The sequence below is a fragment of the Scyliorhinus torazame genome, chromosome 1 (genome assembly GCF_047496885.1).
Source record: "Scyliorhinus torazame isolate Kashiwa2021f chromosome 1, sScyTor2.1, whole genome shotgun sequence".
Classification (NCBI taxonomy): domain Eukaryota; kingdom Metazoa; phylum Chordata; class Chondrichthyes; order Carcharhiniformes; family Scyliorhinidae; genus Scyliorhinus; species Scyliorhinus torazame.
In genome coordinates this window covers 368,765,409-368,792,205 of record NC_092707.1, presented here as the reverse complement: position 1 = coordinate 368,792,205, position 26,797 = coordinate 368,765,409, and the positions used below count along the sequence as shown (strand labels likewise).

General features: G+C 50.1%; 1 protein-coding gene across 1 annotated transcript in view; it reads left to right on the top strand.

Annotated features, from left to right (window-relative positions):
* Positions 1 to 26,797, top strand: part of LOC140426516 (ALK tyrosine kinase receptor-like) — a 1,637,280-nt gene that overhangs the window by 1,504,136 nt on the left and 106,347 nt on the right. The window contains exons 16-21 of the mRNA XM_072511388.1: positions 11,613 to 11,795; positions 13,736 to 13,834; positions 14,670 to 14,819; positions 15,267 to 15,365; positions 17,581 to 17,767; positions 22,151 to 22,241. Of these exons, the coding sequence (XP_072367489.1) occupies positions 11,613 to 11,795; positions 13,736 to 13,834; positions 14,670 to 14,819; positions 15,267 to 15,365; positions 17,581 to 17,767; positions 22,151 to 22,241 (809 nt within the window). The remainder of the gene's footprint in view (positions 1 to 11,612; positions 11,796 to 13,735; positions 13,835 to 14,669; positions 14,820 to 15,266; positions 15,366 to 17,580; positions 17,768 to 22,150; positions 22,242 to 26,797) is intronic.

Below are 26,797 nucleotides of genomic sequence, written 5' to 3'. Positions count from 1 at the left end.
ACCGTATTCCCCCCGCTATCCTTAACTCCACCTATCTCCCTCGCTGCCTCCCTCTTACGAAGCTGGTGTGCCAGCATCTGGCTCGCCTTCTCCCCATACTCGTACGTCGCCCCCTGTGCTTTCCTCCACTGTGCCTCTGCTTTCCCTGTGGTCAACAGGTCAAACTCCGTCTGGAGGCTTCGCAGCTCCCTGAGTAGTCCCTCCTCGGGGGCCTCTGCATATCTCCTGTCCACCCTTAAGATCTCCCCCACCAACCTCTCCCTCTCCCTGCCCTCTCTCTTCTCCCTGTGGGCCCTGATGGAGATTAACTCTCCCCTAACCACCGCCTTCAACGCCTCCCAGACCACCCCCACCTTCACCTCTCCGTTGTCATTGGCCTCCAAATATCTCTCGATGCACCCCCGCACACCTCCTCATCCACCAATAATCCCACATCAAGACGCCACAACGGACGCTGATCCCTCTCCTCTCCTAACTCCAGCTCCACCCAGTGCGGGGCATGGTCCGAGATGGCTATGGCCGAATACTCCGTTCCCTCCACTTTCTGGATTAGCGCCCTACTCAAAACAAAAAAATCTATCCGGGAGTAGGTTCTATGTACATTGGAAAAGAATGAGAATTCCCTGGCCAGGGGCCTGGGAAACCTCCATAGATCCACTCCCCCCATCTGGTCCATAAACCCCCTAAGGACCTTGGCCGCAGCCGGCCTCTTACCCGTCTTGGACCTAGAGCGATCCAATGCTGGATCCAGCACCGTGTTGAAATCCCCCCCCCATTATCAAGCTTCCTACCTCCAGGTCCGGAATCCGACCCAGCATGCGCTTCATAAATCCGGCATCATCCCAGTTCGGGGCGTATACGTTTACCAGTACCACCCGCACCCCCTGCAACCTACCGCTCACCATCACGTATCGACCTCCATTATCCACTACAATATTCAGCGCCTCAAACGACACCCGCTTCCCCACCAGTATTGCAACCCCTCTGTTCTTCGCATCCAGCCCTGAATGGAATACCTGTCCTACCCATCCCTTTCTCAGCCTGACCTGATCTGCCACCTTCAAATGTGTCTCCTGAAGCATGACCACGTCTGCCTTCAGTCCCTTTAAGTGCGCGAACACTCGGGCCCTCTTAACCGGCCCATTCAGGTCCCTCACGTTCCAAGTTATCAGCCGGATTGGGGGGCTGCTCACCGCCCCTCCCCTGCCGACTAGCCATCTCCTTTTCTAGGCCAGTCACGTGCCCGCGCCTCCCGCATCCTCCAGTCCCCCAGACGGCGGACCCCCGCCCCGACCACCTCTCCTATTTCCAGTTCCCTTTTGGCCAATGCAGCAGCAACCCTATACCCCCCCCCCCCCACTAGATCCATATCTAGCTCTTTTGCTCCCCCCATAACACTCCCGTAAGTCAGCTGACTCCTGCTGACCCCGGCCTCTCCCGCCTTCCCATCGACCCCCCCAGTGTGGGAATCCCCCCTCCCCCTCCTCCCTGGCAGTCAGTGTGCGCTCCTCTCCAGTACCCCCCCCCCCGCCCCCCCCCCCCCCCCCCCGCCGACCCCCACCTCCGTCCTTCCCTAGCGCGGGAAAAAGCCCGCGCTTTCCTGAGCCGGCCCCGCCCCCGCCCCCTCTGGCGCAGCTCCTTTTGCGGCCTTACCTCAATTCCCCATCCCCGGGCCTCCCCTCCATCCAACACCGACGGCCACACTCTCCCACAGTCTCCCCATCAAATCCCTTCACCCGTCCCCATCCAGCACCCGACCAACGGAACATTCCCTACACGTAGTTAAAACCATATATACAGCAAACATCCCCCCCACAACAACAAACCCTCAATTTGAGTCCAATTTTTCAGTCTGTATAAAGCTCCAAGCCTCCTCGGGCGTTTCAAAATATTGGTGCCGATCCTGGAATGTGACCCACAATCGTGCTAGCTGCAGCATACCGAACTTCACCCCCTTTCGATGGAGCACCGCCTTAGCCCGATTAAAGCCAGCTCTCTTCTTGGCCACCTCTGCACTCCAGTCCTGGTAGATTCAGATCTCCGTGTTCTCCCACCTGCTGCTCCGCTCTTTCTTGGCCCATCTCAAGACACACTCTCTGTCCATAAAGCGGTGAAACCTCACCACTACAGCCCTTGGCGGCTCATTGGCCTTAGGTCTCCTTGCCAGGACCCGGTGCGCCCCATCTAGCTCCAGGGGCCTCGGGAAGGCCCATCAGCGAATTGAGCATCGTGCTCACATATGCCCCGGCATCGGACCCCTCAACTCCTTCAGGGAGGCCCAGAATCCGAAGATTCTTCCTCCTCGACCTATTCTCCAGGTCCTCAAATCTTTCCGCCCACCTCTTGTGTAGCGCCTCGTGCGCCTCCACCTTCACCGCCAGGCCCAAGATCTCGTCCTCATTCTCCAAGGCTTTTTGCTGCACCTCCCGGATCGCCGCCCCTTGGGCTTTCTGGGTCTCCGCTAGCTTCTCAATCGCCACCTTCATTGGCGCCAGCATTTCGGTTTTCAGCTCCTCAAACTAGCGTCTAAGAAACCCCTGCTGCTCCTGCGACCACTGCGCCCACGCCGCTTGGTCTCCACCCGCCCCAATCTTGCTTTTTCTCCCTCTCACTTTTTGCTGCTCCAAGATCCCTTTTTTCACCGCTCCACACCTGGTCCAATCCATATACTGTCGGGGGGACCTTGCTGTCACCTTCCCACATTGGAAGCCGTCGAACGAGTGCTGTTGGGGCCCCTCTAGAGAGCCCAAAAGTCCGTTCCCGGCGGGAGCTGCCGAACGTGCTACCTATCCAGGCATGGCCGCAACCGGAAGTCTTCCAGAAGGCCTTTGACAAGGTGCCGCATAGGAGACTGTTAAATAAGTTAAAAGCCCATGGTATTAAGGGTAAGATACTGGCATAGATAGAGGATTGCTGACTGGCAGAAGGCAGAGAGTGAGGATAAAGGGGTCTTTTTCAGGATGGCAGCCGGTGACTAGTGGTGTGGCTCAGGGGTCTGTGCTGGGACCACAACTTTTTGCAATACACATTAATGATCTGGAAGAAGCAACTGAAGGCACTGTTGCAAAGTTTGCAGATGATACAAAGATCTGCAGAGGGACAGGAAGTATTGAGGAAACAAGGGGGCTGCAGAAGGATTTGGACAAGCTAGGAGTGGCAATGAAGTGGCAAATTAAATACAATGTGGAAAAATGTGAGGTTATGCACTTTGGAAGGAGGAATTTAGGCTATTTTCCCGTACCAGCCTCCCCGAACAGGCGCCGGAATGTGGCGACTAGGGGCTGTAGCGCACAATGACTTACGAGAGAGACGAGAAGTGATGAAGTCGATTCAGGCTTTATTAAGCGAGACTTGTCCCCAGCAGTTCAGCAACAGAATGAAGCGGCGGGGAGAAGCTCGGGTTCCTATACTCCGCCTTCAGGGCGGAGCCAGGAGTCAGCATCCAACCAGGACCCAGGATCTGTCAGCCAATAGCATCACGGCTTCACAGTCCCACATGACCCCTAATACATACCACCACATTCACCCCTTGTTAAAAAGGAACCCGGCGGGGTGGTGGTTCGCATGGTGGTAGGGGTTTACAAGGCTGGCCCTGGAAGGAAAATTTCGGACATGTTACTACAGTTTTAGCCCTACACTGGGCTATGTACAAAGTTTGCAAAACTATTTACAATATTAGCAAGAGAAAAAAAAATGTTTTTGTTGTTACAATACAGCAACATTCTTGGTGTCACGTGGATGCCACGAGTCGAGCGGGTGATTTGGTCTTCCTCGTCGATCGCCTCAGCCCCGGTAGTGGTGCAGGTGCTTGTTCAGGCGTTGTCGTCTCCGGGAGCATTTCGGTGTTTGTTCCTGTTTCCCTCCTGGGCGGGCACGGGAGGAGGACCGATCCCCCCGGGAAGGGGGCGGCCGCGGGGTGCGCCGGTGGCAGGGAGGGGATGATCGGTGTTGGGGGGGTGTGTGTGTTGCCGGCGGGCACCAGGTCCCGCAGGGAGACCGTGTCCTGCCGGTCGTCGGGGTACGCCACGTAGGCATACTGCGGGTTCGCGTGGAGAAGGTGAACCCTCTCGACCAACGGGTCCGATTTGTGCCTCACACATGTTTCCGGAGCAAGATGGGTCCTGGGGCCGCCAGCCAGGTCGGCAGCGACGTTCCGGAGGAGGACTTCCTGGGGAAGACAAGGAGGCGCTCGTGCGGCGTTTGGTTAGTGGTGGTACACAGCAGCGACCGGATGGAGTGGAGAGCGTCCGGGAGGACCTCCTGCCACCGGGAAACTGGGAGATCCCTGGACCGTAGGGCCAGTAAGACGGTCTTCCAGACCGTACCGTTCACCCTCTCTACTTGCCCGGTCCCCCGGGGGTTGTAGCTGGTCGTCCTGCTCGAGGCTATGCCCTTACTGAGCAGGAACTGGCGCAGCTCGTCACTCATGAAGGAGGACCCCCTGTCGCTATGGATATACGCGGGGCAACCGAACAGTGTAAATATGGTGCCAAGGGCTTTAATGACTGTGGCCGCTGTCATGTCGGGGCAGGGGATGGCGAAGGGGAAACGAGAGTACTCGTCCACCATGTTCAGGAAGTATGCGTTGCGGTCAGTGGAGGGGAGGGGCCCTTTGAAATCCAAACTGAGGTGTTCAAAGGGGCGGGAAGCCTTGATCAGGTGCGCTCTATCCGGCCTGAAAAAGTGCGGTTTGCACTCTGCGCAGATGTGGTAGTTCCTGGTGACTGTACGGACCTCCTCCACAGAGTAGGGGAGGTTGCGGGACTTTATGAAATGGTAGAATCGAGTGACCCCCGGGTGGCAGAGGTCCTCGTGGAGGGCTTGGAGACGGTCTATTTGTGCGTTGGCACATGTGCCGCGGGATAGGGCATCGGACGGCTCATTCAGCTTTCCGGGACGGTACAAGATCTCATAGTTGAAGGTGGAGAGCTCGATCCTCCACCTTAAGATCTTGTCATTTTTAATTTTGCTCCGCTGTGCATTATCGAACATGAAGGCTACCGACCGTTGGCCGGTGAGGAGAGTGAATCTCCTGCCGGCCAGGTAGTGCCTCCAATGTCGCACAGCTTCCACTATGGCTTGGGCTTCCTTTTCCACTGAGGAGTGGCGGATTTCTGAGGCGTGGAGGGTCTGGGAGAAAAAGGCCACGGGTCTGCCCGCTTGGTTGAGGGTGGCCGCCAGAGCTACATCGGATGCGTCGCTCTCGACCTGGAAGGGGATGGACTCATCGATGGCGCGCATCGTGGCCTTTGCGATACCCGCTTTGATGCGGCTGAAGGCCTGGCGAGCCTCTGTCGACAGGGGGAAGGTAAGTGAACTGTATTAGCGGGCGGGCCTTGTCTGCATACTGGGGGACCCACTGGGCGTAATATGAAAATAAACCCAGGCAACGTTTCAGGGCTTTGGAGCAGTGGGGGAGGGGAAATTCCATAAGGGGGCGCATGCGTTCGGGGTCGGGGCCTATTATCCCATTGCGCACTACGTATCCCAGGATGGCCAACCGGTTTGTGCTAAAAACGCACTTTTCCTCGTTGTATGTGAGGTTCAGGGCGTTAACGGTCTGGAGGAAGTTTTGGAGGTTGGCGTCGTGGTCCTGCTGATCGTGGCCGCAGATGGTTACGTTGTCGAGATACGGGAACGTGGCCTGCAACCCGTGCTGGTCAACCATTCGGTCCATCTCCCGTTGGAAGACCGAGACCCCGTTCGTGACACCAAATGGGACCCTTAGGAAGTGGTATAGACGCCTGTCTGCCTCGAAGGCTGTGTACTTGCGGTCACCTGGGCGGATGGGGAGCTGGTAGTAGGCGGACTTGAGGTCCATGGTGGAGAAAACCTTATACTGGGCAATCCGATTTACCATGTCGGATATGCGGGGGAGAGGGTACGCATCTAGCTGTGTGTACCTGTTGATGGTCTGGCTATAGTCTATGACCATCCTTTGCTTCTCCCCGGTCTTTACTACTACCACCTGGGCTCTCCAGGGACTATTGCTGGCCTGGATTATGCCTTCCTTCAGCAAGCCATGGAGCCCAAGGGGCTGCTGCTGCGCGGTCGGGGCCGTAGGCGCGGGCGTTTTGCGAGGCCACATTTAGGGAAGCTGCAAGGGCCCGTGCCTCTGAGAGTCCTAGCGACTCTCTTTCTAAAAGTCTTTGGCGGATTTGGGGAGAGTTCATACCTGCCACAAAAGCATCGCGAATTAGCATGTCCGTGTGTTCCATCACGTTCACCGGCGGGCAGCTGCAGCCCCATCCCAAAATTAGCAGCGCGTCGTAGAATTCTTCTAGCGATTCTCCGGGACTTTGCCGTCTCGTTGCGAGTTGGTGGCGCGCGTAGACCTGGTTCACGGGCCGAACGTAGATGCCCTTCAGTAATGCGAGCGCCGTCGGGAAATCCTCTGCGTCTTCTATGAGAGGGTAAATTTCCGGGCTTACCCTCGAATGCAGGACCTGCATTTTCTGGTCTTCTGTGATCCGGCCGGGGGCCGTTCGGAGGTAGCCTTCAAAACATGCTTGCCAGTGTTTAAATACTGCTGCCGAGTTCGCTGCGTGGGGGCTGATCCGCAGGCATTCCGGGGCGATCCGGAGCTCCATTGTCTTTTAAGCTCGCTTAATAAATTGTAGCGCACAATGACTTACGAGAGAGACGAGAAGTGATGAAGTCGATTCAGGCTTTATTAAGCGAGACTTGTCCCCAGCAGTTCAGCAACAGAATGAAGCGGCGGGGAGAAGCTCGGGTTCTTATACTCCGCCTTCAGGGCGGAGCCAGGAGTCAGCAGCCAACCAGGACCTGGGATCTGTCAGCCAATAGCATCACGGCTTCACAGTCCCACATGACCCCTAATACATACCACCACAGGGGCTTTTCACAGTAACTTCATTGAAGCCTACTTGTGACAATAAGCAATTTTAATTTCATTTCATTTCAAGTGGGGAAATGCTTCGGAAATCAGAAGCACAAAGGGACTTGGGAGTCCTTGTTCACGATTCTCTTAAGGTTAACGTGCAGATTCAGTCGGCAGTTAAGAAGACAAATGCAATGTCAGCATTCATGTCAAGAGGGCTACAATACAAGACGAGGGAGGTACTTCTGAGGCTCTTTAAGGCTCTAGTCAGACCCCATTTGGAGTATTGTGAACAATTTTGGGCCCCGTATCTAAGGAAGGATGTGCTGGCCTTGGAAAGGGTCCAGAGGAGGTTCACAAGAATGATCCCTGGAATGAAGAACTGTTGTATGAGGAACGGTTGAGGACTCTGGATCTGTACTCGTTGGAGTTTAGAAGGATGAGAGGGGACCTGATTGAAACTTACAGGAAACTGCGAGGCCTGGATAGAGTGGACATGGAGAGGATGTTTCCACTTGTAGGAGAAACTAGAACCAGAGGACAAAATCTCAGACTGAAGGGATGATCCTTTAAAAGAGAGATGAGGAGGAATTTCTTCAGCCAGAGGGTGGCGAATCTGTAGAACTCTTTGCCGCAGAAGGTTGTGGAGGCCAAATCACTGAGTGTCTTTAAGACAGAGATAGCTAGGTTCTTGATTAATAAGGGGACATGGGGTTATGGGGAGAAGGCAGGAGAATGGGGATGAGAAAATATCAGCCCTGGTTGAATGGCAGAGCAGACTCGATGGACCGAGTGGCCTATTTCTGCCTATATGTCTTATGGTCTTATGTCACCATGGCTGAAGAGACTGAAGTGATGAATTTCATCAAGGTTTTACAGATCAACCAACTGTGATGATGGTGTTAGGCTAAGACAGTTTGTGACGACTCTGTAGAAACCATGGAAAATGGCCTACAATCAGGAAAACTCCCAGGAACCTTTATTTCTTTACTGTCAAGACTCAGATTCAAAGAATTACCATTTTAAATGATGTACCCAAAACCAATGGAACAGGCATGAGTACTGCTCAAGAAATAGATGGGATCAAATAAAAAATGTAATTGCATGAGGGCCTTGAATAAATTAAAAATGGTGTCCTTGCCATAATTATTCATGCTCTACACGAAACTACAGCTGTGTTGTCTATGTCTGTACTGTCACAATTTATTTTTCATATTTATTAATAGCACACTCCCTGATGTCATGGCACATTTCACAAATAAATTATTGTTAAAATCTCAGTTACAATCTTTTAATGTTGAGTTCCACATTTCTTGAATCATACTCTAAATTAATCACTTCAAACTGCTCACTCACTTACTACCAACACCGATGACAGAAATTTAACTATACACATACACACACTCTCACTCACACATACATACTCATTTATATAGACACTGTCACACACACTGTCACTCACGCTGACACTAACACACACACTCAGTCACACACACATTCACTCACGCACACATACATACTCACTCACATACAAACACACACTGTCCAACACATACATACTCACACACACATTAATACACATACTCAGTCACACACACTCTCTCACTCACACACACACACTCACTCATTCACTGTCACACAAACTCGCACTGACACACTAACACACACCTTCATTAACTCACACTCACTCACACACTAACACACCCACTCACACACTGTCACACACATGCTCACACACACTGCCACACTCATACTCACACGCACATACATACACACACGCACACACTGTCTCACACACACATATACATACACATGTACACACTGTCACACACACATATACATATGTACACACACATTGTCACACAGACATGGTCAGATACACACACATACTGTAATTCACACTTGCTGTCTCACGCACACACATGCATACTCTCTCACTCACACACCTTGTCACACACACAATCACTCACATATAAACAGTCAGTCACACACAAACACTCACTCACACACACACACACTGCATGCACGTACGTGCGTGCACATACATGCTCTCTGACACACTGCAATCATGTGCGCACATGCACACACACTCCTTCACTCACACACTCTCTCACTTGCACTCGTTGTCACACACACTCATTCACACAGTCATTCACTCACACACACACTCAGTCAACGCACACACACAGTCATACACTTACACTCATGCAGACACAAACACACACACCATTTTACTTCACTGACACTCTTGAAATATATTGTCCATTGCTGTCTGACGCATATTAATTATTTTGCACATTGGAATCTTCGTTATGTACTGCCCCTTAAACTGCCTTGGCTTATTGTCTTCATATCACAGCACACATGACTGATCGCCCTAACACAGAAACTCTATTCTTGCTAAGGTATGTTTTGTTATAAATGTGGCACTTAAAACAACTTATTGCAGAATGTTTCACATGATATAGTTAGTAAAAACCTTACTTTATCCAGTCTGATGTACATAGGAAAGCCTGGTTCATCATCAACATGAGTACACCACTTGTGGGAAGGACATTAATGACTTCAAGATGCTCAGTCAACCATTAAATTGATTGCGCACTGCCTATTCATTTGAACAAATGTCAGAGACCAAGTGAAATTTGGAATACTAAACAATTTATTGTTTCAATTATAGTTCTTCAGATTATTATCATGAATTCATTAAGAATGCTCATTGTAATAATTTCTATCCATGATACCACATGTCGTGATTGTTTGACCGCTTTCTTGTGGCAAAGTACTGAATGGAGACCAAGCAGTTCCTCATGCAGTTGATGGAAAGAAGGGAAACGAAAGAAGAGAGAACATTACACCAGTGAACATAACCGTCTTAGGTTTCAGGTGCATTGGCACTGGTGGTCCTCTGCTACCTTGTCTCACCAGCCTTTCATAGTGTACAGGCATCAACCATTAAAAAGGAACCTGTCCTCGCCCAACTCTCAGACTGAAAGCTCTCACTCACGACCGTAGTTCCGTTGAATTTGCTGGGCAGTGTTCTTGAGATGTGAGTGTCGTTGGCAAGGCTGGCGTTGATTGCCTGTCCCTAATTGCCCTTGCAGGTGGCGGTGAGTCACCTTCCTGAAGCACTGCAGCCCATGTGATTGTAGGTACACCCACAGGTAGTTGCAGACTGTGGGCACAGCTACAGCGAAGGAACAGAGATATAGGTTCAAGTCAGGATGGTGAGTGGCTCGGAGGGGAACGTGCAGGAGATGGCGTCCTCATGGTGCGCCCCTTCTTTGTGTAGCATGATACATTAGTCGTAGTGTTTCTTTTGCCAATCGACATAAATCAGCTAATTTAGCGCAGAACAGGGTTTATGCCTGGGACCTTACAGACGTGTGAAAAAACATATCTATCGAGCACCTTTTCAGCCTCCAGATGTCCAAAGTATTTGGCAATCAATTAATTACACAATTAATTAGTTAACTCGCAGTTGTGCTGTGGAGAATGTGGTAGCTTGGTTACGCATGGCAATGTCCCACAAGCAGCAAATTGGATAAATGACCAGCTAATCCATAGTGAGCAGTTCATACGGAAACTGAGCCATCAGGTAAACTCAAGATACTGTTTAACAGTGATGTACAAAGCAGAAAACATTTTCACAAGAAACCAGAACTAGAAATAAATGAGACTTAAAAGATGTGAAATAATGCAATCTTTTTTTAGACCGTACTGAAGAAGAGTTACATCAAACTTGAACCGTTAACTCTGGTCACGGTTTAATGGGGAGAAAAAGAGTCATGTTTTGCGAATGTTTAGCCAGATGTTTCCCGACGTTTGCAGCACTGATAACGACCCCGCTATTGAACGAGACTCTGCTTCTTTTTTGAGCCTCTGCGGGGAACACACCACTGAGACCCCACTTAGACTCATTTCCTGCACTGACGAGCTCAGGTTGAAGTGCATGAAGAGATCGGGGCACCATTTTTAAAATCTCGACCCACCCTACCCGACCGCCGGACACCCCCAACACCCCAACTTTTCAATTAGGGGGTCCTCAAGCCACCCTGCACCCCAATTCATAAGGGCTGAGCATCCGCAGGCCCAATCGCCAGCATGGGCAACCTGGCACTGCCAACCTGGCACTCTGGCAGAGCCCATGCCAGTCTGGCAGTGCTACCTGGGGGTGGCAGGGTGGCAGTGGCAAAGTGTCTGGGTGGCATTGGGAGTGCCAGGGTACCACCCTTCCCTGGCCAGACCACCCGGGGGCTTCCGATTGCCTGGGAGACACTTCCCCCTCCCCAAGTGCTGTTATGCCTAGTCCACATTTGTGGAAACGAGTGCTAAACGTTGCCACAATGGAGTCTCCGAGGTGGGACCATTCGATCCCGCTGAGACGAGGCCATTTGATCCCGCGCTTTGGTAACTCCGATAGACATATTCAAGTAAGACAATGTACTCACTTGAATATGAGAATCTGGATCCCGCCCTTAATGGCGGGATACAGATTACAAAGCCTCGCAACCGAGCATCCTAAATCCCGCGAGAGGCCTCATCGCGTCAGCGAGATGGGCGTGACGAGGCCGGTAGATCGTGCCCTCTGTTTCTCTCTCCGCAGCCGCTGCCAGACCAGCGGAGTTCTTTTCCTAGCACTTTCTGTCTTGATTTCAGGTCTCCATCATCCACAGCATTCTGCTTTTATTTTACTGATTTAGACTGTGTCATACATCAAGTGTATGGGGGTCATTTTTTTAAACTGTGAATTATTTATGTTTTTTTTTAACAGGGGGCGGGGGCGGTTGGAGTGATTTCACTATCTGGCTGTGGTCTGGCAAGTCACTGACCGAAGGCGCTGAAGGTGGACAGTCCTGCCCACAGGCCATCAAGAAATGGGGCTGGACAACAAGAGGAGGTTTTGGCGGAGGAGGAGGAGCGTGCACAGCAGGAGGAGGGGGTGCAGGGTATATAGGTTGGTTACAATTGGTTATCTGCATACGTACACTATGACTAAAGGAACATAGTTTACAGTGATTGATCGGAGCAGATTTTCTGATTACATGTTAGGCGGGAGATGTATTATTTTTAGCACATGGCCGATTGTTACTCAGCTGACTCTACCCCATATTGCAGAATCACATCTATTTACATGGTATAGCTAAGCCCTCGGCAAATTTTAAACATGGCCTTGCAAGGTCACACAAAGGGCTGTGACTGATGGGTAATTGTTTTAAAATGTGGCCATTTAAGGGCAAGGGGCATATATGGGGATAGAAAATGTCAATGATCCTTATGAAACATGTAAATACTCTCATGTATTGGTCACCAAAGTAACATTACCTGACAAAGATAGCAGTTGACATAATAAAATGAAGGGAGGGAGTCTGTCTGTGGGTAGGGGATGAAGCGGTGTAACCTTCCATCTTTCAGTTTGATGACCAGTACTGAATGAGGTGAGAGCAAGCAGCTTGACCCTCCTTGCTACGATGGTCCAACTTCCACATGAGATAACAATGTAGCATGTTTGGCAGAATGGGATCGAAAGAGTAATCAAGAACAGAATTTGGTTGGGATGGGGGTGGCCCCAAAGACAGGCCTGAACGCCAACGCTTAATGAGTGTGCCTCTACCTGCAAATGCCCTAGTTGGGAGTAATATCATCTGAAATTTATGTCTCAGTTTGTACATTAACCATCTTATGTTATCAGGGATGTATTGCTGCAGTTGTACAGGGCATGGGTGGGACCACATCTGGAATATTGTGCGCAGTTTTGGTCTCCTTCTCTGAGGAAGGATGTTCTTGCCTCGGAGAGAGGGCAGAGAAGGTTTACCAGACTGACCCTGGGATTGCGGGACTGATGTATGAGGAGAGATTGTGTCGGTTAGGATTGTATTCTCTGAAGTGTAGAAGAATGAGGGAGAATCTCATAGAAACCGAAACAATTCTAACAGGACTAGATAGAATTGATGTAGGAAGAATGTTCCTGAGGGCGGGTGAAGTCCAGAACCAGAGGTCACAGTCTAAGGATACGGGGTAAATCATTTAGGACTGATATGAGGAGAAATTTCTTCACGCAGAGAGGGGTGAGCCTGCGGAATTCTCAACCACAGAAAGTAGTTGAGGTCAAAACGTGGTAAGTTTCCAAGGAGTTAGGTCTAACTCGTGGAGCTAAAGGGACCAAAGAATATGGGGAAGGCTGGAACAGTCTATTGAGTTGGATGATCAGCCATGATCATAATGAATGGCGGAGCAAGCTCAAAGGGCCGAATGGCTTCCTCCAGCTCCTATTTTCCACGTTTCTATGTCTCCAGACTGTGGAAGTTCCCAAGTGCCAGGTTGCTCAATAGTGCAGAACATCATAGATGGCACCCATGTACAGCACAAAGGAATATTGTGACTGAGTATGTTTGTATACATGCTTGACGAATGTATGTACATTTTGTACTGGTTTTTGACCCTCCGTGGATTTATTGCTGTGTGGCCGGCTGTTGAACCATGGGGAACATCACTACTATGCACGATACTGTCTTGACTTTGAATGCTGCAAATGGACACTTTTCTGGCACGGCACACGATATAGCAAATGAGAACAGGAAGCAAAGAGTTTTTTTGCTGCTGATATCACATTTATTGTTGTGCTGGTTGAGAGCAGCTAACTCAGCAAAAGCTGGAGATCGGATGCTCCTGATAATTATATTCAAACCGCACAAGGGGTATTTTTCAAGGAGGCATCGGAGAAGCTGACGCGGTTACTTTGTAAAATCATATTTCTTAAGTTTTACAGAGAGTTGCTGAAAAATTATACTTTGATTTCATATACTGTGTTTGTATAAATTTGTAAAACAGTGTAATATAATTGTTTTATGAATGAAAGAAAGGCAAGGGAAATTAATCATGTCTGATTATATACAGGCGGAAATGCGACTGAGAATAATCACCCTGAAAAAGATGGTGGCTGTGGTGTTTCTTACATTAGTCCACTGGGTGAAATATACACCCCACCACTGGCAGGTATGTGAGAGCGGTGGGCAGTTTCATCATAGTTGAATTATTTAATACCATGTTATCATTAACTAGCTGCAAGGCACATAAGACCTAGCTTTTCCACCTGATAATATTTTAATACTGCCACTACCGCATTTTGGAGTATAAGTAATGCTGGTGTTAAAATACCTGAGATTGGAAACTTAAGTCCCAAAGTCATCATCAGATATTCCTGATGTTGGGTGCACAGTGGTTAGCAAAGCTGCCTCACAGCACCAGGGACCCGGGTTCAATTCTGACCTCGGATGACTGTGTGGAGTTTGCACGTACTCCCCATGTCTGCGTGGGTTTGCTCCGGGTGCTCCGGGTTTCTCCGACAGTCCAAAGATGTGCTGGTCAGATGGATTGGCCGTGTTAAATTGCCCCTTAGGGTGGGGTTGCAGAATAGGGTGGGGATTGGGCCTAGGTATGGTGGCCCTTTCGAAGGGTCGGTGCAGACTCGATGGGGCAAATGGCCTCCTTCTGCACTGTAGGGATTCTATGATTAAGCCTGTCTCACGAATGACTGGTGATTCATCAAGAGAATAAAACAGTGGAATTTATTAATCGATAGGTGACCTTAGCCAGATTACCCCCAGATGGTGATCAAAGTGTCATTTTCTTCAAAAACGTTTGCAGTCTGTCTCTTTCTTTTCATCTTCCTTCTGTCACCGGTTCTGTTTCTTCATCCTTGCCTGAGTCTCTAACCTTCTATTCCTGTCTGTGGTTCTTTGTTTCTCGGTCTGTTGACCATCCCTTTGTCCTCCACCTTTATCTCTCACACTTTGTTTCTTTTTGTGTATCTGTTCCTCTCTCCACACAGTGACAGAAAGCCATGGGGAGGTTGAAATTGTGCTGCATTTAAATTGCAGCCACTGTGAACATGACTGTGTATTTGACCAAATTAAAGAAGAACTCATCTGCTTGTGTGATTCCGGGAAAATACTGGCCCCTGACAGTGTTACCTGCATTTGTGAGTATCATCTTTGACATGGTTATTCTTTGAATCCCTTTCTGATTTATCCCAAATACACGCATTTAATCATCTGCATTGCCAAAAAAAAGTTGAATTTATTTTCTGGAAGAGTGGATGCATTGCACGAACCTTGCTCTGTGTTGTGACGTGCCTTTTGCTGTTGAACGCTGATGTATCTCAGGTGTGAAACACTGACCAGAGCATTGAGCTTCCCAATCAAACTGAAGATTGTTGCCTTAGTACAAACTAAGAATAGCTAAGAGAGTCATGATGAATTCTGCAACCTTTCGCACTCTGAAAACTTTCCCAACCGAGTACGGATGGACAGAGGCTAATGGTTGGGTTCAAGAATCGGAACAGGATGGAAACAAGGAAGACAAGGAGTGGAATAAAATGAGTTGCTATCTTACTAGTAGTTCTCTCAAAATCTTTCTTCTTTCATAGCACCCCCAGAGGGTCACTTGCCACTCTCTCTCGTACTTTCAGTGGTGCTGTCCGTTGTGGTAGCAGCCTTGCTGCTCGCCTTCTCAGGAATCATGATCGGTAAGTTAGAACATTGTGCTGAAATGGGGAAGGATCCACTTTATTCATCCAGTATATTTCGACAAGCCAAATTAGGCCCCTCTACTCCAGTTTCAGTGAAGAAGTTGCCTCAGGGTCCAGAGGTGTTCCTGGGGAGCTTTGTGTCCCTCTGTGGGTTCCTCCCCTTGGTAGGTCTAACATAGAGGGGAAATACACAGTAAATGGCAAAACTCTTAGGAATATAGAAAGTCAGAGAGTTCTGGGATACAGGTCCACAGATCTTTGAAAGTAGCAACTCAGTGGACAAGGTAATCACGAAAGCATACGGAATGCTTGCCTTCATTGGACAGTGCATTGAGTATAAAAACTGGCAAGTCATGCTCCAGTTGTATAGAACCTTGGTAAGGCCGCACTTGGAATATTGCGCACAATTCTTGTCGCCACACTACCAGAAGGGTGTGGAGGCTTTGGAGCGCGTGCAGAGGAGGTTTAGAACATAGAACAGTACAGCACAGTACAGCCCTTTGGCCCACGATGTTGTGCCGACCATTTATCCTTATCTAAGATGAACCTAACCTACACCCCTTCACTTTACTGCTGTCCATGTGCCTGTCCAAGAGTCGCTTAAATGTCCCTAATGACGCTGATTCCACCAGGTTTACCAAGATGTTGCCTGGTCTGGAAGGTGTTAGCTATGTGGAGAAGCTGAATACTCGGACTACTTCCATTAGAACAACAGAGGTTAAGGAGTGACCTGATAGAAGTCGACAAGATTATGAGGAGCATGGATAGAGTGGATGGGCAGGCACTCTTTCCCAGGGTGGAGGGGTCAGTCACTAGGGGGCATAGGTTTAAGGTCTGTGGGGCAAAGTTTGGAGGAGATGTGCAAGGTAGTTTTTTTACACAGAGGGTGGTGAGTGCCTGGAACGGGCTGCCAGGGAGGTTTTGGAAGCAGATACATTAACAGCGTTCAAAAGGCATCTTGACAAATACACGGATAGGATGGGTTTGGAGGGATACGGCACTAGGAAGTGCTGAGGGTTTTGGCCAAGTATGGTATCATGACTGGTACAGGATTGGAGGGCCGAAGGGCCTGTTCCTGTGCTGTATTGTTCTTTGGAATACCTGGAGCAGGGCCTCCACAACGTTGGGTTGCCCAGTTGGTGCCTGAGATCTTTGCAACCATTTTTCACTTGTCAATGTTTCCTGCTGTCTATACACCTCTCCTTTTAACACTTACTGGCTGCCTTTAAGTGGATCAGAGACTTACCCTGGGGAGCATCAAAATAAAACAAGTGAGAATGTAAGATCAAAATACTGTGGATGTTGAAAATCTGAAATGAAAGTAGAAAATGTTGGTCAGGCAGCATCTGTGGAGAGAGAAAGTTTGGGGGATATTTAATCAAGCTGGAGGGTGCGGGTCCTGCCATTTTCCTGCCTCTGCACTGTAAATTCTATGATATAAAGCCTATGGGGGGGGGGCCTTTCCACCCCACTGCCAAGTGAGGCCCTTGCAGAGATCGGGGGCCTCGCCATGCAGCATGCTCAACAAACACGACCTGGTCTGTTTGCTTGCCAGCTCCTGAGGGTTCGCTTCATTCAAAGGTGCTCACCACCTGATCGAGGGTCCAGACATCGGGAAGGGAGGCCTGCTGTGAGCAACACTCCTGCCCCTGATGCCGAATTTGCACCTAACTCCCCCTGATATCCCCCACCATGGGAACCATCATTTATTTACCCGTAGCCTGGGTCCCAAGCTTTGGGTTGGAGTTGTTACAGCGGCAGCCACTGTGGTGCTGCCATTCAGAGGGGCTGCCAGCCTCTGATTGGCTGGCAATTCTCAGTAGGTGGGACCAGGGTCCTGGTTCCGGGGAAAGACCCACCACCTGCCTGTCAACTGCCTGACTGGCATTCACTACCAAGGGGCCTTCCCAGAAAGAGGTGACACGAGGGTCTTTCTGGCTCTCCAGCCGCTGGCCGAGACCTCCATTTCTGACACGATTCCGCCCAGTTACAGGTCTGTGACGGTATCAGAATGGTACTGCCGAAAGATCACAGAGCTGGAACATTAACTCTGGTTTTCTCCCCACGGATGCTGCGTGACCTTCTGAGTATTTCCAGCATTTTGTGCTTTTATTTCAAGTAAGGCCCACACTGCTTATTGCTAGCTGATGTCTTTTTTATGTCTGGTAGCTGACATACCATAAATACTTCCATTAAATAATGTTGAATGTAGTTTACCGCCTCAAGCACCAGGAGCTGCAAGCCATGCAGATGGAACTCCAGAGTCCTGATTACAAACTCAGCAAGCTGCGAACCTCCACCATCATGACCGACTACAATCCCAACTACTGCTTTGCTGGGAAAACAAGTTCCATCAGCGATCTCAAAGAGGTTTCCCGGAAAAACATTATCCTGATCAGGTGAGTCCAAGAAAAGTCAAAGTGTGGACCATGGTTTCATTACTTGGTGCTTTGCAGCTGCTCAGTTTTTCTTGGTACTTGTTGTTGAGGAACAAAGGTACATGTGTTATTTTTGTCATTATCTTTCCCTCAAATGTACGCATCTCCTCAGACGTTTCTATAACACTGGGTATGGTTCCTCAGGCATGTTAATGCATGAGGGTGTGGGCTGCTCAATTTCCTGCAGGCGAACATTAAAGCCACGCTTCACCTTTCAGCAGAGGTCAGTGCTTTGGATCAGAATGAGGTGGTCTTTCAGTCCTTCAGTTTTGCAATCTCTAGCCCAGCAGCACTGACGCATTAAACCCGTCACATGTGTAAGTCAGAAATAAGATGCTCCTCCAGGAACACTGGCCATTGCTGGGCCTGCATCCTGTCCCTGATGGAGAAGGGTCAGGACCTGGATGACAGATAGGTTGGGAGGAGTCCTCAGCGGGGTCAGGAGGTGAGACCCTGGTGAGTGAATGAGATGAGGGGAATGTATGTCGAGGAGTTGGCTGCGGTCTGGGGTGCGCAAGCCAGGGCGGGAGTTGGAACCTGTGGGGGATCAGACATTTGGGGAGGTCCTCCAATCAGGAAAGAGGGCCTGTGAAGGAGGCTGCCCCCACCCCCAACACTCACACACTTTCTCTCCCTAAATAATGTACAAATACCTTTCTTTGAGGCAGCATCAGTGATGCTCAGGGGCTTACACGCGATCTAACAGATGGTCTTAATTAACCTGTGACCAACGGGTACATTTTAAAAATATATTTCAACAATCATAGAAAACCCTGGAAACATTGAGCAGGTCAGACAGTATCGATGGAGGAAGAAGCAAAGGGAATGGGCAGAATTCTCCCGTGACCTGTCAGAATGTCAGGCTCTGACTGAAAACCGGCACAGCCTCCTGCCAACATGGCAGTGCCAGCCTAACAATGCCAACCTGGCAATGCTAGGAGCAGGCCGTCTGGAGAGCCCAATTGGGGGTCCCATTATATCTGGTGTGGGGGAGGCTCAGGAGGGTTGGGGAGGAGATGACCGAGGCCTCTGAAGGGCGGGGATCCTGCTGTGCCAACCTGTGCCAGGGCCATATCCCTCTCCACCTGAGTGCTATACCTAACTTGGTGCCCCCAGTGGGATCCGCCCGGCTGTTTCAGGTCTTCATAAAGCTGTTGTGGCATCACTTGGTGAGGTTTGAAGGGAGAATCATATGGCGGGGAGGCTCTTTAATAATATGCAAATTCATTACAATGTATTTAAATGAAAGGGTGGGTACTACTCATTACGTCCAGGGAACCAGTCGCGATGCGTCGCCTTCGTCGGGACTGGAATATCCCACAGGAGGGAAGAGCTGGAAAATGCCATGTATTAACTCTGTTACACTCCACTGGTTCTGTCAGACGTGCTGAATATTTCCAGCATTTTCTGTTTTCATTCCAGACTTCCAGCATCTGCAGTATGTCACTTGTATCTTTAAAATATACTTAGCTGAATGTGAAGCCAGGAAGAGCAGCATTGCTGCCCAGTTAGGTCCCATCCTGAGGTCTTCACTGATACCTGCTGTGGCCCACTTTTCCTTTGTAATTTCACAAGTGCAGAGGTTTACCTTCTTTTACGGGCACGTTTGCAGGTTGCTTGGTCCCTTAAAATTCTGTGGGTGCCTGATTGGGCCTTGGGAGGGACAGTGTAGAGAGGGGGGTGCCTATTTCACAGACCTCCACAAATGGCTGCCCCATCACAAATGTCCCTCTCCTGCCCTGGCAGTGCCGAGTACGATCCCGCTATTAAACGGGACTCTTCTTCATTTCTGAGCGTTGGCAAGGAACGCCCCACCAAGGCTGCATTTAGTCCCAGTTCTTGCACTGCCAAGCTCCGCTCATCAGAGCAGGAAGAGATTAAAAATGGCATTCTGATCTCTAGACCCCCCATTATGGCCTCTGGACCACCCCAATGCACCAAATAGGGAGCAGCGCAGCCCAGGCCCGATCCCTGGAATGGGCAAGGTGCCACATGGTCGTCTTGGCACTGCCAGCCTGGCACCATGTCAGTGCCCCTGCCAGCCTGGCAGTGCCACAACGGGTGCCACTGTTCCACCCTGTCCAGAGCCTGACCACCCAGGTACCCTCGATCGCCTGGGAGTACCCTCTCCCCCCAAGTGCTGGTATGACTGGTCCACGATTGTGGTCAGGGTCTCCGAGGCGAGGCCGTTCGATCCCGGGCATTGGGTTGATCCGTCGTAGACATATACCAGTGAGACTAACTGCTCACTTAAAAATGAAAATCTCGTTAGATCACACGGGGCGTGGAGAGGCTGTTATGCCTCACGAGAGGCTTCTTGAGAGATTCACCGGCCCCTTCGCGTCCTGAAGGGGGCAATAAGTCGTGCCTTTGTGCACCCCTGACCTCACCCAACCCTCAACATCCCCTCCTTCCTCCAGAGCCTCGACCCCCGACCCTGCCGAGAACCCCCCGCAACTTATATCATCCGGTTCCTGACTTAACTTCATCAGGGACAGGATGCAGTCCCAGCAGTGGCCATTGTTCCTATCCAGTCAAATTGGCCAGCAGCTCTCAAAGGTGAGACTTCCTCCCCAGATGGGGATGTAGATCTCAACCCTAGCCAATTACTACTCCTCAGAGAGTTAAATGGCCGCGGTGCAGCTTGCCAGAGCAAGGCCGGGTTTCATGGTGACTTTTTTGACAGCGGGGAAGGAAACCCAATGATCTATAAATTCCTACCCCTGCCCTTCACAACTCGTGAAATCCATGAAGTGTGCCGCCCAATATAGGGGGATCTATAGGCTACCCATTCAGATTGACAAGTGCACGCCCCAATTGGATGCCCCAATTAGCAAAGTCAAAGTTTGAGATAGCTCCTCACTTTGAACACTGTACTCTGTTCTAATCACCAAAAAGCCAGCAGCTAAATGGAAGAAAATTAACATAATCGCCAAAAAAACAAAGGGAAAAATTATTTTTGTAACATTAGACTTTAGGACATGGAATACATCACCAGAAACCTGGGACAATGTGGAAGTAGAATCCATTATAGCCTCAAAACGAAGTGGATGAAATATTTGTAACATTGAAAAAATGAAAGGATATGGGTAAAATATGCAAGGATGGGACTAGTTTTCAGGGATGTGGCAGATGCATGATTGGTAGCAGGGTCTTCTTGTGTACTGTGAAATTCTTTGTATTTCTACTGAAAGTACAGAATCCATTATTGTCAACTAAAATCAGTTAAATTCATTCCTTGTGATGACCGTATTACATTTAGCCTTCTAATTATTTGATCACATTATGCGTGGTTCCCTACCGGATTTTGGGAAAGTGAATCCCAAGTGCATGAGCCATTCTCTTCATTTAATTAACTCGAATGTTTCTCTGTTGTCTTCTTGACCCTTTTGTCCGACTCTAGTGCGCTCATTCACTTAGGACCCCTAGAGTTTTCTCATTTCCAAAGCATTCCCTTTTCTGTTCTGGTAATCCTGCTGTACAGTAATGGAGGACATACAGTTTATGTATAGAAGCTCACCTCCAACCCAATAACAGCTCCATTATTTAAACTGAAACATTCCCCCAAGTAAATAAGCAGACAATGGCATGACCAGTGTAGTTGGAATAATTGAAAAATACCCTGTGGAAGAAAGAGGAGAAAACAGAGCACTATAATGAATAGGTTGACTTCACAAACAGCTATTATTTCTGCTATTGTAAGTAAATCCCAATTATTTGTTAGCTTCAATAGTGAAGCAGCTATTTATAAATATCAGCCGAGCAGGCTATCGGGTTAAAAATGAATCATTGCAATCCCCTATATGGAGAATGTGTCCAATGCACAGGCATGAATAAATAACCCAGTCCTGATTATGCAGTCAGTTGTTTTTTAAGCAGCCTGACTCATCCAACAATCTGAACTAAGCTATGTAAAATACACAGCAAATTGGAAATTTAGTGCTGAAGATTGAATGATCAAATAATTTGAATTAAATGACTGAATTCACAGACGTAGACTATAAATACCTCTGTGCTGATGCTGGGTTTAGGCATGTCTAATCAAACCTGTCAAGCACTGTCATTCAAAATACATTTATTCATTTGACTTTAAAATTTGTGACATTTTCGTATAAGTGTGCTTTTAAAAATAGACACAGCTTTCTTTATCTGAAAGAGTTTATAACCTGATTCGTTCTTGTGATCACAAATCGCAACATTTACTCACCATTGATAGACTTGTTCTAATAGAAGTGAGTGGCATATGGGATTGCAACCAATGATTCACGTATCGCTTGCAGATGCTGTAACTGGTTGCTTATTAGTTGGAAACAATTAGTGTTGACAGAATGATTTTCCTAATAGGGGCCTGGGCCATGGAGCCTTTGGTGAGGTGTATGAAGGTCAAGTGACTGGCATTCCTGGTGAACCCAGCCCTTTGCAAGTCGCAGTGAAGGTAGGAACCTTGTCATTTTCTTGGCGCCTTCAACCGCACGTTGACTTTAAAGTATTGCTGGGCTGCATTCTTTTTGTAGTGCAGCTTTCCTTTTGACAGGAGGCACCACTACCTTTGTGACAATCCTGTTTTAATATTTTTGCCTTTAAAACACTTAGGTCAGGCCAATGGGGTTCTCGTCCACCAGTCAGAAATCCAGTGGGGACCCCCCCCATCAGTTTCGTGAGGGAGGCCAGACGGAATCATGTACCCTTCAGGCACTCAAACGGCCACAGTCGGGTCTTCTCGCGGTTGAGGTCCCCGGCGGTGGAGGTTCCGCCAGTTGAGAGCTGCCAACCAATCAGAGGCCTGGGGTTGGGGGTGGGAGGTGAAGGTTGGGAGACAAGAGCAGGGGGAAAGCTTTCAGCCTCCACCCCTCTCCTTCCCATGCCATGGGCAGCACGGTAGCATAGTGGTTAGAACAGTTGCTTCACAGCTCCAGGGTCTCAGGTTAAATTCCCGGCTAGGTCACTGTCTGTGCGGAGTCTGCACATCCTCCCCGTGTCTGCGCGGGTTTCCTCTGGGTGCTCCGGTTTCCTCCCACAGTCCAAAGATGTGCGGGTTAGGTGGATTGGCCATGATAAATTGCCCTTAGTGTCCAAAAAGGTTAAGTGGGGGTTACTGGGTTACGGGGATAGGGTAGATAAGAGGGCTTGAGTAAGGTGCTCTTTGTAAGGGCCGGTGCAGACCCGATGGGCCGAATAGCCTCCTTCTGCACTGTAAATTCTATGATTCTACGCCTTTGATAAGCCAGAGTGCCGAATACTGAGGGACCCTCACAGAAGGGCAACAGGGTTTCCATGAGAAAGCCATGCATTCCCCATTTAATCTCTGAGCTGCAACTAAATAACAATGAGTTCAGGGACAGTGGCTGTCATTTGGTTTACGAATGAGCCGAATCAACATCCCCTGGCTGGGAATCCTGCGTCAGCCCCTTCTGCTCTCCCACTGTATCGCGGAGATTTTCCCGCCGCTGCGATACCACTCCCATGATTAAGTGGGTCCGGCTGCGCTGGGCTGCCTCAAGTCCAGCCCTTACCTTTTACGAATCATCTCATTTGTATGCATGACATCATTGACTTTTCTGACTCTTGACCCTTCCCACACAAAAAAAAGAATTTGCCAACCATTTTTTCCAATCAAAGAATGTTTTTGAAAGTGCTCAGCTCCCTGTGAAGGCAGTGTGTTCGACTGCTTGTCCTGATTCTCTCTGCCAATTTCATTCTGACAAAATTCAGGAGATGGTGGCACAGTATATTGTCACTAGGGTCCAGAATTGAGACGCAGGGTAATGCTCTGGGGACCGGGATTTTAATCCCACCATGGCAGATGGTGCAATTTGAATTCAATCAAAAAAATCTGGAATTAAAAGTCTAATGCTGACCATTATTCAAATCTTGAAAGAACACATCTGGTTCACTAATGTCCTTCAGGGAAGGAAATCTACCCAGTCTGGCCTGCATGTGGCGCCAGACCCATAGGAATGCGGCTGACTCTTAAATGGCCTAGCACACCACTAGAAAGGAATGAAACCAGACAAACCACATGGCATCAACATAGGCATTGGAAAAGACAAAGGCAAACTCAGCCCTGCCGACCTTCCGAAGACTTCCTTACTAACATCTTGTGGCTTGTGCCAAAATTAGGAGAGTTTTCTCATAGACTTGTCAAGCCGCAGCCTGAGATAGTCATACTCACGGAATCATACCTTACAGAAAATGTCCCAGACACCACCATCACTATCATTGAGTATGCCCTGTCCCACCAGCAGGACAGGCCCAGCAGTAGTATATAGGCAGGAGAGAGTTGAACTTGGAGTCCTCAATATTGTCTCTCGACCTCAAGAAATCTCATGGCAATAGATCAAACATGGGCAAGGAAATCTCCTGCTGATTGCCATCGTTGCAGTGTTAATGTACGCCTACTTGTGACAATAATACAGATTATTATCAATTATTACTATTATACCACCCCCTCAGTGCGCCTCCATGTTGAACACCACTTGGACAAAGCACAGAAGGTGGCAAGGGCACATAATGTTCATCACCAAGAGTAGCTTGGTATCATCGATACGGATCAGGTTGGCCAAGTACTGAAGGGCATAGCTGAGAGACTAGGCCTGCAGATGGTGAGGGAACCAACAAAAGGGACCAACATACTAGACCTGGCTGCCACAGACGCATCTGCCCATGACGGTAACAGTCGGAGTGACCACCGCGCAGTCCTTGTGGAGACGAAATGTGGCACTACCATCGTGCTAAATGGAATACATTTCCAACACATCTAGCAACTCAAGACTTAGGACTGGATTCTTCCATCCCGCCCGCCGCAAGATCGCCACGGGCAAGACACGGACAATGGAGAAGTCCATTGACCTTGGGCGGGATTCTCCGCTTGCAGGGCGGACGCGGCCGGAGAATCCCGCGCTAAGTATCCATGAGGTGCTGTGGATTAGCAGCAGCAGCAGAATTGTACTCAATCACAATCTGTAACCTCATGACTCTGCATACCCACCACTTTACGATTACCATCAAGCCAGGAAGTCAATTCTGGATTAGTGAAGAGTGCAGGAGGGCATGCCAGGAGAAGCATCAGGCATATCTAAAAATAATGTATCAACCTGGTGAAGCTACAAGACAGGACTACCTGCGTGCCAAACAGCATAAGCAGCAAGTGACAGACAGAGTTCAGAGATTCCACAATGAACGCATGGGGGGGCGGGATTCTCCCCTACCCAGCGGGGCGGGGGGTTCCCGGCGGGACGGAGTGGCGTGAACCATTTTGGCGTCAGGCCGCCCCAAAGGTGCGCAATCCTCTGCACCTTCAGGGGCTAGGCCCGTCCCGGAGTGGTTGGCGCCCTGCCGGCCGGCAGGAAAGGGGCTTGGCGCCACGCCAACCAGCGCCGAAGGGCCTCCGCCAGCCGGCGCATGCTCAAGAGCGCCAGTGCATGCTGGCGTCATCCCCGCTTATGCGCAGAGGGATTCGCTTCCGTACCGGGAATGGCGGAGGACCACAGCCTCCGGTGCGGAACAATAGAGTGCCCCCGCAGCACAGGCCCGCCCGCTGATCGGTGGGCCCCGACCTCGGGCCAGGCCACCGTGGGGGGCACCTCCTGGGGCCAGATTCCCCCCAAGAACCCTGGAGCCGCCCGCGCCGCTAGGTCCCGCCGGTAAGGGACCTACTCTAATTTACGCCGGAGGGACTGGCAAAGAACGGGCGGGACTTCGGCCCATCACGGGCCAGAGAATTCGGTCAGCCCCGGGGCCCATTGAGTCGCGCCGGACCCCGCCATTCTCCGAGGTGGGCGGCATGACTCACGCCGGGGCAATTTTGGAGGGGCGGGAGAATTAGGAGGACGGCGGGGGCGGGATTCACGCCGCCCCCCGGCAAATCTCCCAGCCGGCGGGGGGTCGGAGAATCCCGCCCCTAGATCTCAGCTCTGCAATCCTCCATATTTTGCCGTGAATGGTGGTGGATAATTGATGCACAATCAATACTCTTGAGACCACGAGGAGTCATATCGATTCTGCTTTAATCAGATAGAACTGTACCCAGCAGCGATATTACAGAAGTGAAGGCTGCTGGGACTGCATTGGTTCTTATACCCCGCCTCTCAGGGCGGGGCTATGTACATTGCCCAATGGTAGACCCCGCGGTCTAGCCAATGGTCATTCCTCTCTCAGGTACTGCAATACCTGGTATTACCACATTCACCCCTTGTTAAAAAAGAGCCAGCGAGGTGAGGGCCAGTATTACTGTCGCCTTTTCATGGTAGGGCCAGGTATTGCAGGTACCATGCTATCGAGGGTTGCGGAGAAAGTTCTTGCGTTGTTAATTCTTCTTCATGGTGCTGCAATCAGACGATCGGGCGGCCTGGTCGTCCTACTGGAGCGTCTAAGTTTCGGCGGCGATCCTGGTGAGGGCCCCGGCGGTAGTGACTCCGGGAACGTGGTGTCTTCCTCCCAGGCAGTTTCGTCACCCCTAGGCAGCGCTGTAGGGTCGAAAAATGGGCAGGAGGAAGGGGAGCCTGTAGGGGGCGTCGATGCCTGCTCGGCTCTGGGTCAGGGTTCTGGCGGCAGTACTGACCCTCCGGTCAGGTGCGGTGGGTAGGGGTGGGGGGCAGTGGCTCGGCGCGTGTGGGGCTCCGGCGGGCGGCAGGTCCCAAAGGGAGACCGTATCTTGGCGTCCGTCGGGGAATGCTATGTAGGCGTACTGGGGGTTGGCGTGCAGCAGGTGGACCCTTTCGACCAGCGGGTCCGACTTGTGCGCCCTCGCATGTTTCCGCAGCAGGATGGTTCCGGGTGTCGCTAGCCAGGTTGGGAGCGAGGTCCCTGAGGAGGACTTCCTGGGGAAAACAAGGAGACGTTCATGAGGTGTCTGGTTCGTGGTAGTGCATAGCAGTGACCGAATGGAGTGAAGGGCCACTGGGAGGACTTCTTGCCAGCGGGAGACTGGGAGATTCCTGGACCGAAGGGCCAGCAGGACGGTCTTCCAGACCGTTCCGTTCTCCCTTTCTA